The sequence below is a fragment of the Sorex fumeus genome, unplaced genomic scaffold (genome assembly GCF_029834395.1).
Source record: "Sorex fumeus unplaced genomic scaffold, SorFum_2.1 ptg000072l, whole genome shotgun sequence".
Classification (NCBI taxonomy): domain Eukaryota; kingdom Metazoa; phylum Chordata; class Mammalia; order Eulipotyphla; family Soricidae; genus Sorex; species Sorex fumeus.
In genome coordinates, this window is record NW_026606129.1 from 68274423 (window position 1) to 68286621 (window position 12199).

General features: G+C 43.0%; 1 protein-coding gene across 1 annotated transcript in view; it reads left to right on the forward strand.

Moving 5' to 3' along the window:
- The first annotated feature begins 266 nt into the window (after nt 1-266).
- The window catches only part of SLC25A26 (solute carrier family 25 member 26), a 124041-nt gene continuing 112108 nt past the window's right edge, over nt 267-12199 (forward strand). Inside the window, 3 exon segments of the mRNA XM_056129706.1 lie at nt 267-403; nt 663-720; nt 10427-10583. Coding sequence (XP_055985681.1) covers nt 267-403; nt 663-720; nt 10427-10583 — 352 coding nt within the window.

A 12199-nucleotide genomic window follows, 5' to 3' on the forward strand; every position in this document is an offset into this window, starting at 1 on the left:
AAATCAAAGAAATCTGGAAAATATAGTCAGAATATTAATAAATGTAGTCTACTCTAAGCCTTTTATTAAGCACTTAGAGCTTCGAAGTGAGCATATTTCTAGCATAGAGAACCAGAAAGTAAACTGCAACGAAAGTTTGAGGTTCAGCAACTGTTAGAAGTGGAGAACGCTAACAAGGAAACTTTTGGGGCGTTGTTTTTTTTTTTCTACGTCCTCATTTGTACATCTACATTCTTCATCTGATAGTTCTTTGGAAAAATCACAGCATGTACAGATCAAAATCAAGAGATGAGACTAAAGCAAGATCTGAGAGGGTAAACCCCAGCGTCGCCAAGCCCGGGTTCCGGAACTGGCAGACGCCTCCAACCCGCAGTAATCTGGACCCCGGAGAGCGCCCTTTTAGGTCAACGGACGGCTCAAACACTCGCGAGATTTCTCCTTTCGCGACGTCTCAAGGTTGACTTGAGACTGGGGAAGCGTCGCGAGACTTGGCTCCCTGGCCCGGCCTTCGCTCCTCCTACTGAACCTCGGGCGGCCCCGCCGGCTCCGTCGCACGTGGAGTTGTTGTGGGTCGGAGGTCACGTGACGCGGAAGTGGCCCTGCGGGACCCGCCCCAAGATGGCGCCGCCCTGAGCCGGTGCTGTTTCCCGCTCGCCCGGCAGCCGCAGGCTGGACGGAACCCGCGCTCTGGACCGGCCCGGCCTGACAGCCTCGCTGCTGGTGATTGCGGGGCGGTGGGCCGCGGTGCCCCTTGCCGCCCTAGGTCTTGCTCTCGGTTTTGGGCGCGGAGCTGTCCTGGGGTCACTGGAGGCAGCTGTGCGAGGCAGCCGTTGCGTCTCTCCACCGGTTCCGTTCCGCAGTTTCTACCCCGAGGAGGTTGCGAGCAGTCAGGGTGCTCCAGGACCTGTTTTTTCGTTTGGTGATTCACGGAAGAAAAAAAAACCTTTAATTACGTTACCGCCCCGCACCCCCGAGATTTGGAATTAAAGAATCATGCAGTCCAACAGAAAGTGCTCACGCAAATCGCTCACACCCCCTCTTGTCCAAGACTGAAGTTGTGGTTTTGCGTTTTGCTGTATGTCCCCCCCCCACACACACACCCACAATGACATTCATTCATTGGTTCGGTCTATATGCAACTGCTTCCCAGTAGTCCAGCCTTCCTGTATAGATGTGCAGTGGAGGCAATATGACTGTAATTCCTTCGAAAGCAGCAAGAGTCAACACTTGTTAACACCAAAGCCAGAAGAAGCCCCCAGTAGAAAAAAAAAACAATCATTGAATAGACATTTTGAAGCCTTTGTTACAATCCACTAGGACTTGCCACTTGCGGTAGTGAACAGGTCAGGATTGACAGCCACTACGTGGTGCTGTTCTGGGGGTAGCTCCAGGGTGCAAAGCCCTTAAGTCATCTCCGGAGCTCCCCTGCAACCCCCAGACGAATTTAATTAAATTATCAAATGTTTGTTGTTGCAGGTGTTGGATATAATTTAATGAACAAGAGAAAAACTTGCTTCTTTAGCTCAGTTTGTCGAGAGACAATAGTGAAATATTCTATTTTATAGAAGTATGTTAGGGTAAACATTATGGGACTACTAGTTTAGAGTAGTAGTAGAGAAAACATATTGGTTCATATTAACCAGAAATATGAACTAATAGCTTTAAACTAGAATTGTTGAAACCTCTGAGCTAGGTTTTAGAGATACAAATGTTACCATGCTCATGTTTCTTCCTTTCTTTCCTTTTTTTTGGTCTAACAACATTACTGTCTCAGAAGAAAGGAGATTTCTTTTCCTCCCCTCTCTCCCTTAAATAAATTTCTCATCTAATCATTTGATTCTGACAAAGTTAAAATCTTATCTTGATTTTCAAGTTGAGGGAATTGAGGTATAAAGAGGTTAGGTAAAGTGACCAGAACCATACAGGTGAGATTTATTAAATATTTCTAAGAGTTGTAGAGTAGTGTTACAGTCCATTCAGTGTTACATGGATTTCTGTCCACTTACTATCTTCTTGCCAGTCTCTGAAATAACAGAAGCAGTTGCTAAGAACAGGTGAGTGTAAAAGTTAATAATGGAATAGTAGGATGTGTGTATGTATGCGCACACACAAGAGTTAATAAAAGAATGGTAGGGTGTCTGTGTGTGTGTGTGTGTTTATGTAACCAGAGCACATACATGCAGAAAGAATAACAGTTTAAGTTATTTTTCCCCTGTGTTTGTTTTTGGGCTACATCGAATTGTACTTGGGGCATAATACTGTTCTGCATTCTTGGATCACTCCTGGCAGAATTGGGGAACCATATTGGGGTGCTGGGGTTGGAATTTGGGTCAGCCATGTGCAAGTTAAGAAGCTTACCTGTTGTACTATCTTTCTGACTCAAGAATTTACCTGTTGTACTACATTTCTGACCTAAAAATTTAAATATTTTTTAAGGTTTGGGGTTCATGCAAGAAAATGTAATTTTTTCGATGTATTTTAGAGGAAAAAAAATCAAGATCAATGAGTAGAGTTTCAAGAAAGTTTTGCTTTTCTTAACCATTCCTCGTAGTGCTCAGGAATCATTCATGGCAGGATTTGGGGAAATCATATGGGGTACTGGGAATTAAATTCAGATCAACTGTGTCAAGGCAAATGCCCTGCCCACTGTACTGTCTTTCTGACCTGGGAAGTTGTATTTCATTGTATGCAAAGAAAACTCATTTTATTCATTTAGCATATGGTTTATCTCCATGTACTTTGCTCTTTGAAAACCTTGATAAAGCCTTGTAAACCAAACATATTATGATAAGTACTACCAAAGAAAGGAGTTAAAGAGAATAGAATACTACTACTACTAGATACCTACTTATGAGGGTTGGGGAGGATTTGGACCCAGTGTTGCTCAGGGCTTGCTTACTGCTGACTCTTTGTTGGGTGATCTTCTGGCATGCCTAACCCATTGTAGGCTAGCAGCACTTGTGGGCTGCTATGGGGTGCTGTGGGCTGCTATGGGGTCCTGACCTGCAGGACTCCACCTATGAGGGATATCCTGGGCGAGGGGGCTCCGGAATGAGAAGGAATGGATGCACGTCTTAGATGTCTGCAAGGCACTTATATACCTTAAGGTGGCACATGTGTGAAACAGAATGGGCTGATCTCTATCGTAGCTAACACTCAGTGGATGGTCAGTCAAGATAGCTGTAGAAGGAGTGGAGAGTTACAGAGGGGCTAGCCAGATTGCATCATCCAAGGGCCACCTGGTGGGATGCCATGTGCTTGTGAGGAATGTACAGGCCCACACATCCAAGATGGAGACCTCTGGCTCCCCACAAGCACTGCTGGAGTGGACTTGTGCATGAGAGTGAGAGAGGGAGAGAGGCCTGATTGCTGAGACATGGAGAATTGAATAAGATGTTGGCTGTGGAGTGCAGTGCCTGGCATGTAGTATACATGTCAGTGTTTCCTTCCAACAGTCGCATGAGGAGTGGAGGCCTGTCAAGCTGATCAAGGGGAGAGTCTCCAGGATGTTTTTGTTTTGGGGTCACACCTAGTGGTCTTCAGGGCTTAAACTCCAGGCTCTGTGCACAGGGGTCACTCCTGGCCGTGTGTTGGGCACCCGATGTGGTGTCCGGGATTGAACTCTGATCAGCTGCACGCAAGACAAGGGCCTTATGTGCTGTACTCTTGCTTTAGCCCCTCTCTTGACATTGCTGCTCCTGCTGTTGTTTTGCCACACCTTGTGGTGCTCAGGAATTACTCCTGGTTCTGCACTCAGGAAGCCCTCCTGGCGAGCTCTGGGGACCATATGGGTTGCTGGGGATTGAACTCGGGTCAGCCACGTGCAAAACAAGTGTCCTACCCACTGTACTATCACTGTGGCTCCCTCTCTTTAAGGTTCTGAACTTGATGCTGGATTGTTTTTGCCAACTATTACTGTATGATGAGTAAGTCTAAAACACAGAATTTTGTGAAACTTCTAAGTTGTGACTACAAGTGAAGGACTTTACAGATTTCATGTACGAATTAATTGTTAGGTTTTATTTTATTTATTCTTGTTTTATTTTGGGCCACACCTGGCAGTGCTCAGCGCTCACTCCAGACTCTATTCAGGGATCACTCTTGGTGGTACTTGAAGGACTGACCATATGCAGTGCTGGGGATCAAACTGAGGTCAGCCTCGTGTCTGACCTAATTTACTATCTCTCTGGACTCTAGTTATTAAGTTTTTTTTTTATGAATTTAGTAGATGTATGTACTCTTCAATCTTTTAGAAGGTCTTAAAATATTGGCGTGTCAGATTATAACATAGCAAAATTGGAATAATATATGTGGTAATCATAGCCAAAGTAATAGAGCTTTGGGATAGTTCCTAATGGGGATCAATAGACCATATGGGATGTGAGGTTGGCCGTATGCAAGGCAAGATCCCTACCCTCTGTACTTTTGTGGGCCCCTAATTCATGCATTTTTAAGATAAAAGAATCCCTACATGATTAAGTGCCTGCTGTGTACTGGTGCAGGAGACATAGGTGAACACACAGATGTTAAACAAATAGCCATGTATCAGTATCACTGTATCACTGTCATCCTGTTATTCATCAATTTGCTCAAGCAAGCACCAGTAACATCTGCATTCGTCCTAGCCCTGAGATTTTAGCAGCCTCTCCTTACTTGTCTTTCCCAATGGTGCCACATTGGAGGCTCTTTCAGGGTCAGGGGAACGAGACTCATCATTGTTACTGTTTTTGGCATATCGAATATGCCACAGAAGCTTGCCAGGCTCTACCGTGCAGGCAGGATACTCTCGGTAACTTGCCAGTTTCTCCGAGGAGGAGAACTAGACTATAAGAGGTCACACTGGCGTATGCCACTACGCACTTCTGGGAACTTTGTTTTATAGTCTCTGGATCATGGCCGTTGATGGGGTTTCATGGCTCCAGGGGCAGTTTGTGGGTGTAACTACCTAAATACTAGAAAATGTACTCGGTTACAGAATTAAAATTAAGATTAGTGTGTAAGTAATAGAAAAATCTAAATCTAGGCTCCTGCGTAAGGAGCCTGTGTATAAAGTCCTAGAAATGAGGAAAATTAGGTGAGTTGGAGAAAAGGAGAGATTACGATGCTAATAAGGAAAGTGCAATTGGTGGGTGTGGCGGTTGGAGGGATAGGTGGATCTAGAAGTTCCACTCCCCTCCCCCCCCCGCATAATCTTTTGAGCTGTGGACATATTTGAAAGGTGTCTAGGCTGAAAAATGGTAAGATAAAAATTCTGTTGGAGGAAGTTTTTATGGTTAGTACAGTGGGACAAGGATCACTGCAGGGGGGATGAATAAGCAGGGAAGAAGACAGACACTGCAGAAAGCAGAAACAGCAGTTTTCTGAGGAGGTGATTACTCACTGAGGGCTCCTTCTTAGCGAACCTGGGAATGTCAAGGAGGAATGTTCCCCCAGAGAAGCCATATTAATGTTTTGGATGGTCGTTAGCTGCTGCTTGAGTGTGTTGATTTTCTTCAGGTAAATTAGGCAAATAGTTTGGTTTTATTCTCTAGTTGAGCATCAGTAATTTTTTCCCCTATTGTTGAGTGAGCCACTTTTTGAAAAACATTTTATTACATGTAATCTTGCCTTTGTTTGTTTGTTTTAGGCCACACCCAGCAGTGCTCAGGGGTTATTCCTGGCTCTTCCAGGAGGAATTACTTCTGGCAGTATATGAGGGACCATATGGGATGCCGGGAATTAAACCCAGGTTGCCTGTATGCAAAGCAGGCACCCTACCTGCTGTACTATTGCTCTGCCATGTATTCTTTTTTTATTTTTTTAATTTTTATTAGTGAAACACCATGAGGTACAGTTGTAGACTTACAAATTTTTGTGCTTGGGTTTCAGTTATAGAGATGATAAGGCGATGTTGAAGTCTCCAGCTACTATTGTGTTGCTAGCAATGTCCTCCTTAAAATCTGTTAGCAGTTGTTTTAAATATTTAGCTGTTCCCTCTTTAGGTGCATATGCATTTAAGAGTGATTTCTTCCTGTTGTATGTATCCCTTGATGAGAAAATAGCCTTCATTATCCCTTCTATTCTTCTTCAACATGAAATTAATGTTGTTGGATACTAGTATGGCCACCCCAGCTTTTTTCTGGGTTTCAGTTATACAATGATTGAATACCCATCCCTCCACCAGTGCCCATTCTCCACCACCACTGATCCCAGTATCCCTCCCACCTCCATCCCTCCATCCTACCTTGCCTCTGTTGCAGGGCATTCCCTTTTGTTCTCTCATTTTGGGTGCTGTGGTTTGCAAAAGAGGCACTGAGTGTCTGCCATGTATTCTTGCTTTTTAAAATATACATCGTAATTTCAGAGCATTGGTGAGATTCTTCTTCATATCGGCTACTAGCATTTTTAGCATGGGTTAAATTATGATAGAGAGGTGTATTTCATTCATATAATATCAAGGTGTTAGCCTCTTGTTACACTATAGTAAGGCTTACTGTTTCATCTGGGTTAAGTTCTATTCATTTGGGTTTCACATAGTTTTTGCAGTTTTCTTTCTTCCTTTTTTGGGGGGATAGGGGAGAGGTACACCTGAGACTCAAGGCTTACTCCTGGCTTTGTAATCAGGGATCAATACAGGCAGGCCTGGGGGTTCTGAGGATCAAACCTGTCAGCCACATGAAAGGCAAGTGCCCTACCCGCTATAGTATACTTTGGCCCCACGTTCTTACAATTTTCAGTGCAAACTACCATCATCTAGAATTTAGTCATTTGCTTGATAAACTTTTTGATAGATGACCATATGTAAAACAGATTTCTCAGACCAAATAAAAAGAATTTGGTAGGATCTATAAGGATATAATTGACTTAGCTCATTTGAATATTAGTTATGTTTGAATAATACTGTCGATCTTTTTTCTATGTAGTACTGAAGCAAAAATTACATATCTGCTTCACATTTTTGTTTAACTCTTAAATGTGTAACTGCCATGTGACTCTGTTCTTCCACTTTTTTTAGTTTCCCAAAAGCCTCATGATTTTTAATGACACATGAGTTAGAGAAGTTTGAGCTCCACAGAAGCAATTAGTAACTTTTGATTCATGTTTTACTGTGCAAGTATGTTGAATTTGATCATTTCATTCTCACAAGGTAAGAATTGTCAAAAAAATCAATGCATGCAAAGTAGCCACATAAATTAAAACAGTAATTACTTTATTGATTAAAATTTAACAGTCTTGGCAAGCATCTCTCTGAACCCTCTCCTAAGATTAAAGAGAAAATAAGAATGAAGTGCTGCATGTTTGATAAGAATTGAGGTATAGCAAGACATTCTCACAATGGGTTTACTTTTTTGTGCTTTGAGAAATGAAAACAGGTAAAATATTTTATTTTCATCCTGGATTTTTTTAATAAGATCTTTTCACAAAAGTGAAAAAAGTGTTGAACATGGTTGGCTTAAAAAAAGGTCTGCATTACTTCTGAATCTTTTCTGTGACTTAGGAAAGGCCACTAAACTCTTCAGAAAGAAATCCTGGGTGGGCATTCTCTCCTGACCATGTGGGGTTCTTGCTGGCTTAGCTTGGTGCGCTGGTTGTGATACCACTAGAATTATGATGGAGGAGATCTTTGTGACCTTTTGAGTGACTCTTGTCGAAGACCAGCCATTTAGTTGCGTGCAAGGTTTATAGGGATATTTCTAATGCAAATCGGGTTTTAATAATTGACCTTATTAACCAAAAAGTAGGCACATTTGAATTGCTCTCAGTAATTTCATTTTGGCAGTGAACTCCTGTAATGGGCTTGTAGGGGCCTCGGTAGAGCAGAGAGTTAGTAGGAAATCTGCTGTGTCCCTCCTGAGCCTATTGAAAATCCACAGAATAAAAAATTAAAAGCTCTGTAATTTTTAATTTTTGTCTTTTTGGGTCCCACCTGGCAATACTCAGGGGTTACTCCTGGCTCCGCACTCAGGAATCATCCTGGTGGTGTTTGGGGGACCATATGGGATGCTGAGAATCGAACCCGAGCCATTCTCATGCAAGGAGAATGCCCTACCCTAACAACACTGTGCTATTGCTCCAGCGCACAGTGGAGCTTTTAACTGTTTCCCCCTTTTTGTTTCTGTGGTGACTGGGGTGCCATGCACTGTCACAGTGCAGCAGTGATGGCACACTGGGGACCACACTGCAGCCAGTGGGGCAGTGCTGGGTGGGAAGATGTGCTCTGCCTCTCAGCCGCCCCTTGGGCCCCAACTCATTGCTTTGAACTTTGAATGAACGATACTGGGTGTTTTTTTGGTTTTGTTTAATTTTGGGGGGTTGGAGGCCACCACCCAACGATGCTCAGGGATTAATCCTGGTTCTTCACGCAGGGATCATTCCTGGCAGAGGACCATGTGGGATGTTGGGGATCGAACTTGATTTGGCTGTATGGAAGGCAAGCACCACCTCTGTGGCCCTGATACTGGGTATTTTTTTAACATCTTACATAAATCATGTATTTTTTATTTCTATTTTTCATTTTTCAGACTTTGATCCATACCCTGTGGTGCTCCCGGCCTTGGTGCTCAAGTATCACTCCTGGCAGACTCAGGGGACCATATATGATCGCGGTGATTGAATCTTCAGTAGCCACGTGCTAGGTAAATGCCCTATCTGCTCTGCAATCACTCTAGCCCCTGCTCTCCAATTTTAAAATGTTCTACAGATTTCGCTGTGATCTTGAGGTGCAAACAGAAACTGTAACTTCTGTGAAGCAATCAGGTATTTCTTAGATGATAAGCTGGGGCCATATTTTAATGTCCTTTAGGAAAATGTAACTCCTTCCCACTCCGTTTATTCACTCAATATAAAAAATATAATCAAAAATTATAATTTATTAATTAGAAACAAATTAATGTATAAGTAATAAATACTGTCACCGTCACTGTCACTGTCCTCCTGTTGTTCATCAATTTGCTCGAGCGGGCCCAGTAACGTCTCCATCGTGAGACTTTATTGTTACTGTGTCTGGTATATCGAATACATCACGGGTGGCTTGCCAGGCTCTGCTGTGCGGGCGAGATACTCTTGGTAGCTTGCCGGGCTCTCAGAGAGGGCCGGAGGAATCGAACTTGGGTCGGCCATGTTGGCCGCGTGCAAGGCAAATGAAATACATCAATATTAATATATTTAGAGGATGGACTTTACATATATCCTTCAAATAGGAATTCTTAGATGTGAATTTATTAAAATACGGATCTAAGTTCATCAGGATTATTAACTTGTACAAATGCAGGTCTTAAAAAGGAGATTCATTAGTTAAAATAAATGACCTAAAAGACAAATATATAAGATTTGGTCTGACATGATAGGACAACTAAGATAGCCAAGCGAGGAAAAGCAATTAGGTGCAAGGCAGCACATATTTGCCTTTTATTTTAAAGAAAAGAAAAGATATCCAGATTTGCTTGTGTCTTAAGTGACTGTGAAAAGATAAACAAACAAGCAAAACAACCAGCCCCTTTGAAAGGATACTACTGAATAAATTTGGTCACTTGACTTACTAGGAGCAGGGAAGGAGACTGGACTCTTTTCCTTCCTGAATTCTGTCTGCTTGTTTACTTTTTAAACCACCTGAAAGTATTAAAAATCCACCACAAAGGTGGGGCTGGGGATGGCTGTGCAGCAGAGCATTTGCTTTGCAGTGTGGGAGGCCCTGGGTGTGATCCCAAGCACACACCAATAAATGCATTCAAAATAAAATCATTAAAATCTACAGCTGGAAATATGCGGCAATAATGATTATTTCCCCCAAAATATCTCAGTGAAAGCTTCTTTGATTATGCCTGTGTGATGATATGAGAAATATGCTTTAAAGACTGCTTTTTTCGAAAGACACACAGTGTTTGAAAATAATATTTTATCAACTTATCACCGATTTACAATTTTGTGGAATTTCCGGAGTTTAGTGTTACTCATCTGTGTATGTGTAGGTGTCACCACCTCCACAATAGGACAAAAAATCTCATATGTGGGATATAAAGAGACTCAGTGAGGAAACAACAAATGGCCAAAGGCGTTGGAGCTAGAGATTTTCTCTACAGAACTGAGCTTACTTAGGGGAGGGGTCTTGGGGGGACGCTGGGGGAAGGCAGGAGGCTCTCTTGGGGTGGGCGAGCTGGTACAATAATGTATGCATAGAAAGTGTGATTAACAATGTTGTAAACCATGGTCCCTCAATCAAAATGAGACGAGGAAAAAAAGTCTTTAAAAAGGTTTTTAAAAATCTCTACTTTTGAAATCTCTACTTAAAAAAAAATCTTTACCCCCAATGGCAGAAGGCTTATTTTATTGTAATGTGTGTGTGTGTGTGTGTGTGTGTGTGTGTGTGTGTGTGTGTGTGTCAGGGATTGGCTGTTTCTTGTAACCTTTTGCTCCTTTTCTCTATTCCCACCTTTTCCCTTTCTTGAAGGCTGGTGGGATAGCAGGTGTTTTTGTGGACTTGATATTATTTCCACTGGATACCATTAAAACCAGGCTGCAGAGTCCCCAGGGATTTAAGAAGGATGGTGGCTTTCGTGGAATATATGCTGGTGTTCCTTTTAATGCTATTGGATCCTTCCCTAATGGTAAAAATTGTATTGATTTTTTCTCACTGATATGAAGCCAAGATAATGGCTTATGAGTTGTAACTTATTTTCTGAACTTGTTAAACTTTTGAATCAGCTAGTGCTATAGATTTCCAGCTGATTGCAATAGAAAAAATGGAAAAAACGAGCCCTCTTCTAAAACTGGATTTTGGTGTTAAAATTCCAATTAGATTCCTTAACGTATTGTTCCAGTTTTATGATGCCTTAAAAGCAGTGGTTCTCAGCCTTGCCCCACACATTGGCATCTTTGGAAAGTGCTGATGCTAGGGTAGAGAAACTGTACAGTGGGTAGGACACTTAACTGGTTGGCCTGGATTGGATCCCAGCACAGCATATGGTCCCCTGAAGCAATGGCAGCAGTGATCTTTGGGTGCGGGACCAGGAGGAAGTCCAGAGTACTGTGGGAGTGGCCCAGCCGTGCCTCCACCCCACAACACCCCAAAGAAGTCCTGGTGCTGGGGCTGAAAAATAGTACGGGCTGGAATTCACTTGCTTTGCATGTGGCAGTGACCGAATCCTGATTTGGATCCCCAGCTTCATGTCTGGCCCCCTGAGCGTTGCTGGATGTGGCCCAGTCCTCCATCCCCACAAATACATTAAAAACAACTATAACAAATTTAAAACACAGATGCTGTTGTTACCTCCAGAGGTTTAACTGCTCTGTAGATTGATTGGATACCTGGAGTTTGGGTAGTATCCCAGGTAACCTGTGTGGAAATTACTGCTATCTTTGAGATTCTGTGGAGCAGATGGATTTAAGGCATTAAACCTGTCTGACTAACTTGCTCTTGGATGATGCAATTGATTACCATGACTTTCTCTCAGATAATCTCCTTCCAGGGCTGGAGTGGTAGCACAGCAGGTAAGGTGTTTGCCTTGCACACAGCTGACATGGCCGACCCGAGTTTGATCCCTTCACCCCTCTCTGAGAGCCTGCAAGCTACTGAGAGGATCTCGCCCGCATGCCAAAGCCTGGCAAGCTACCCATGACATATTTAATATGCCAATAACAGTAACAACAAGTCTCACAATTTGTTGTGAGATGTTACTGGTGCCTGCTCGAGCAAATAGATGAACTACGGGAGGACAGTGCAGTGCAGTGCTATGTCCTTCCAGTGACTTAAAGGTAAAGGTAAAGGCCCTCCCGTTGATCGTCGATTTGCTCGAGCGGGCCCAGTAACGTCTCCATTGGAGACTTTGTTGTTACTGTGTCTGGCATATCAAATACTCTCGGTAGCTTGCCGGGCTCTCCGAGAGGGGCGGAGGAATCGAACTCCGGTCGGCCATGTTGGCCGCTTGTAAGGCGAACGCCCTACCACTGTGCTATGGCTCCAGCCAGTCTTGATGGTTTTATTTTGTGTGCCATAAAAGTTGAAAGTTATGGTGGTAATTGTATAGAACTGTCTGGAATTTAGGCAATGCTTTCCACCGCTCACTAGTGGATGGCAAAGTTTCTAGTGAATCTGCAGGCAGGTCAAGCTCGAGAAAGTGTACCTTGCAATCACCTGTAATTGCTAACCCATGAGTCTATAGAAATGAAAAAGGTCTTATCAGCTCATTTTATGTAAGAAACTTAATATATGTAGCACCCAAGA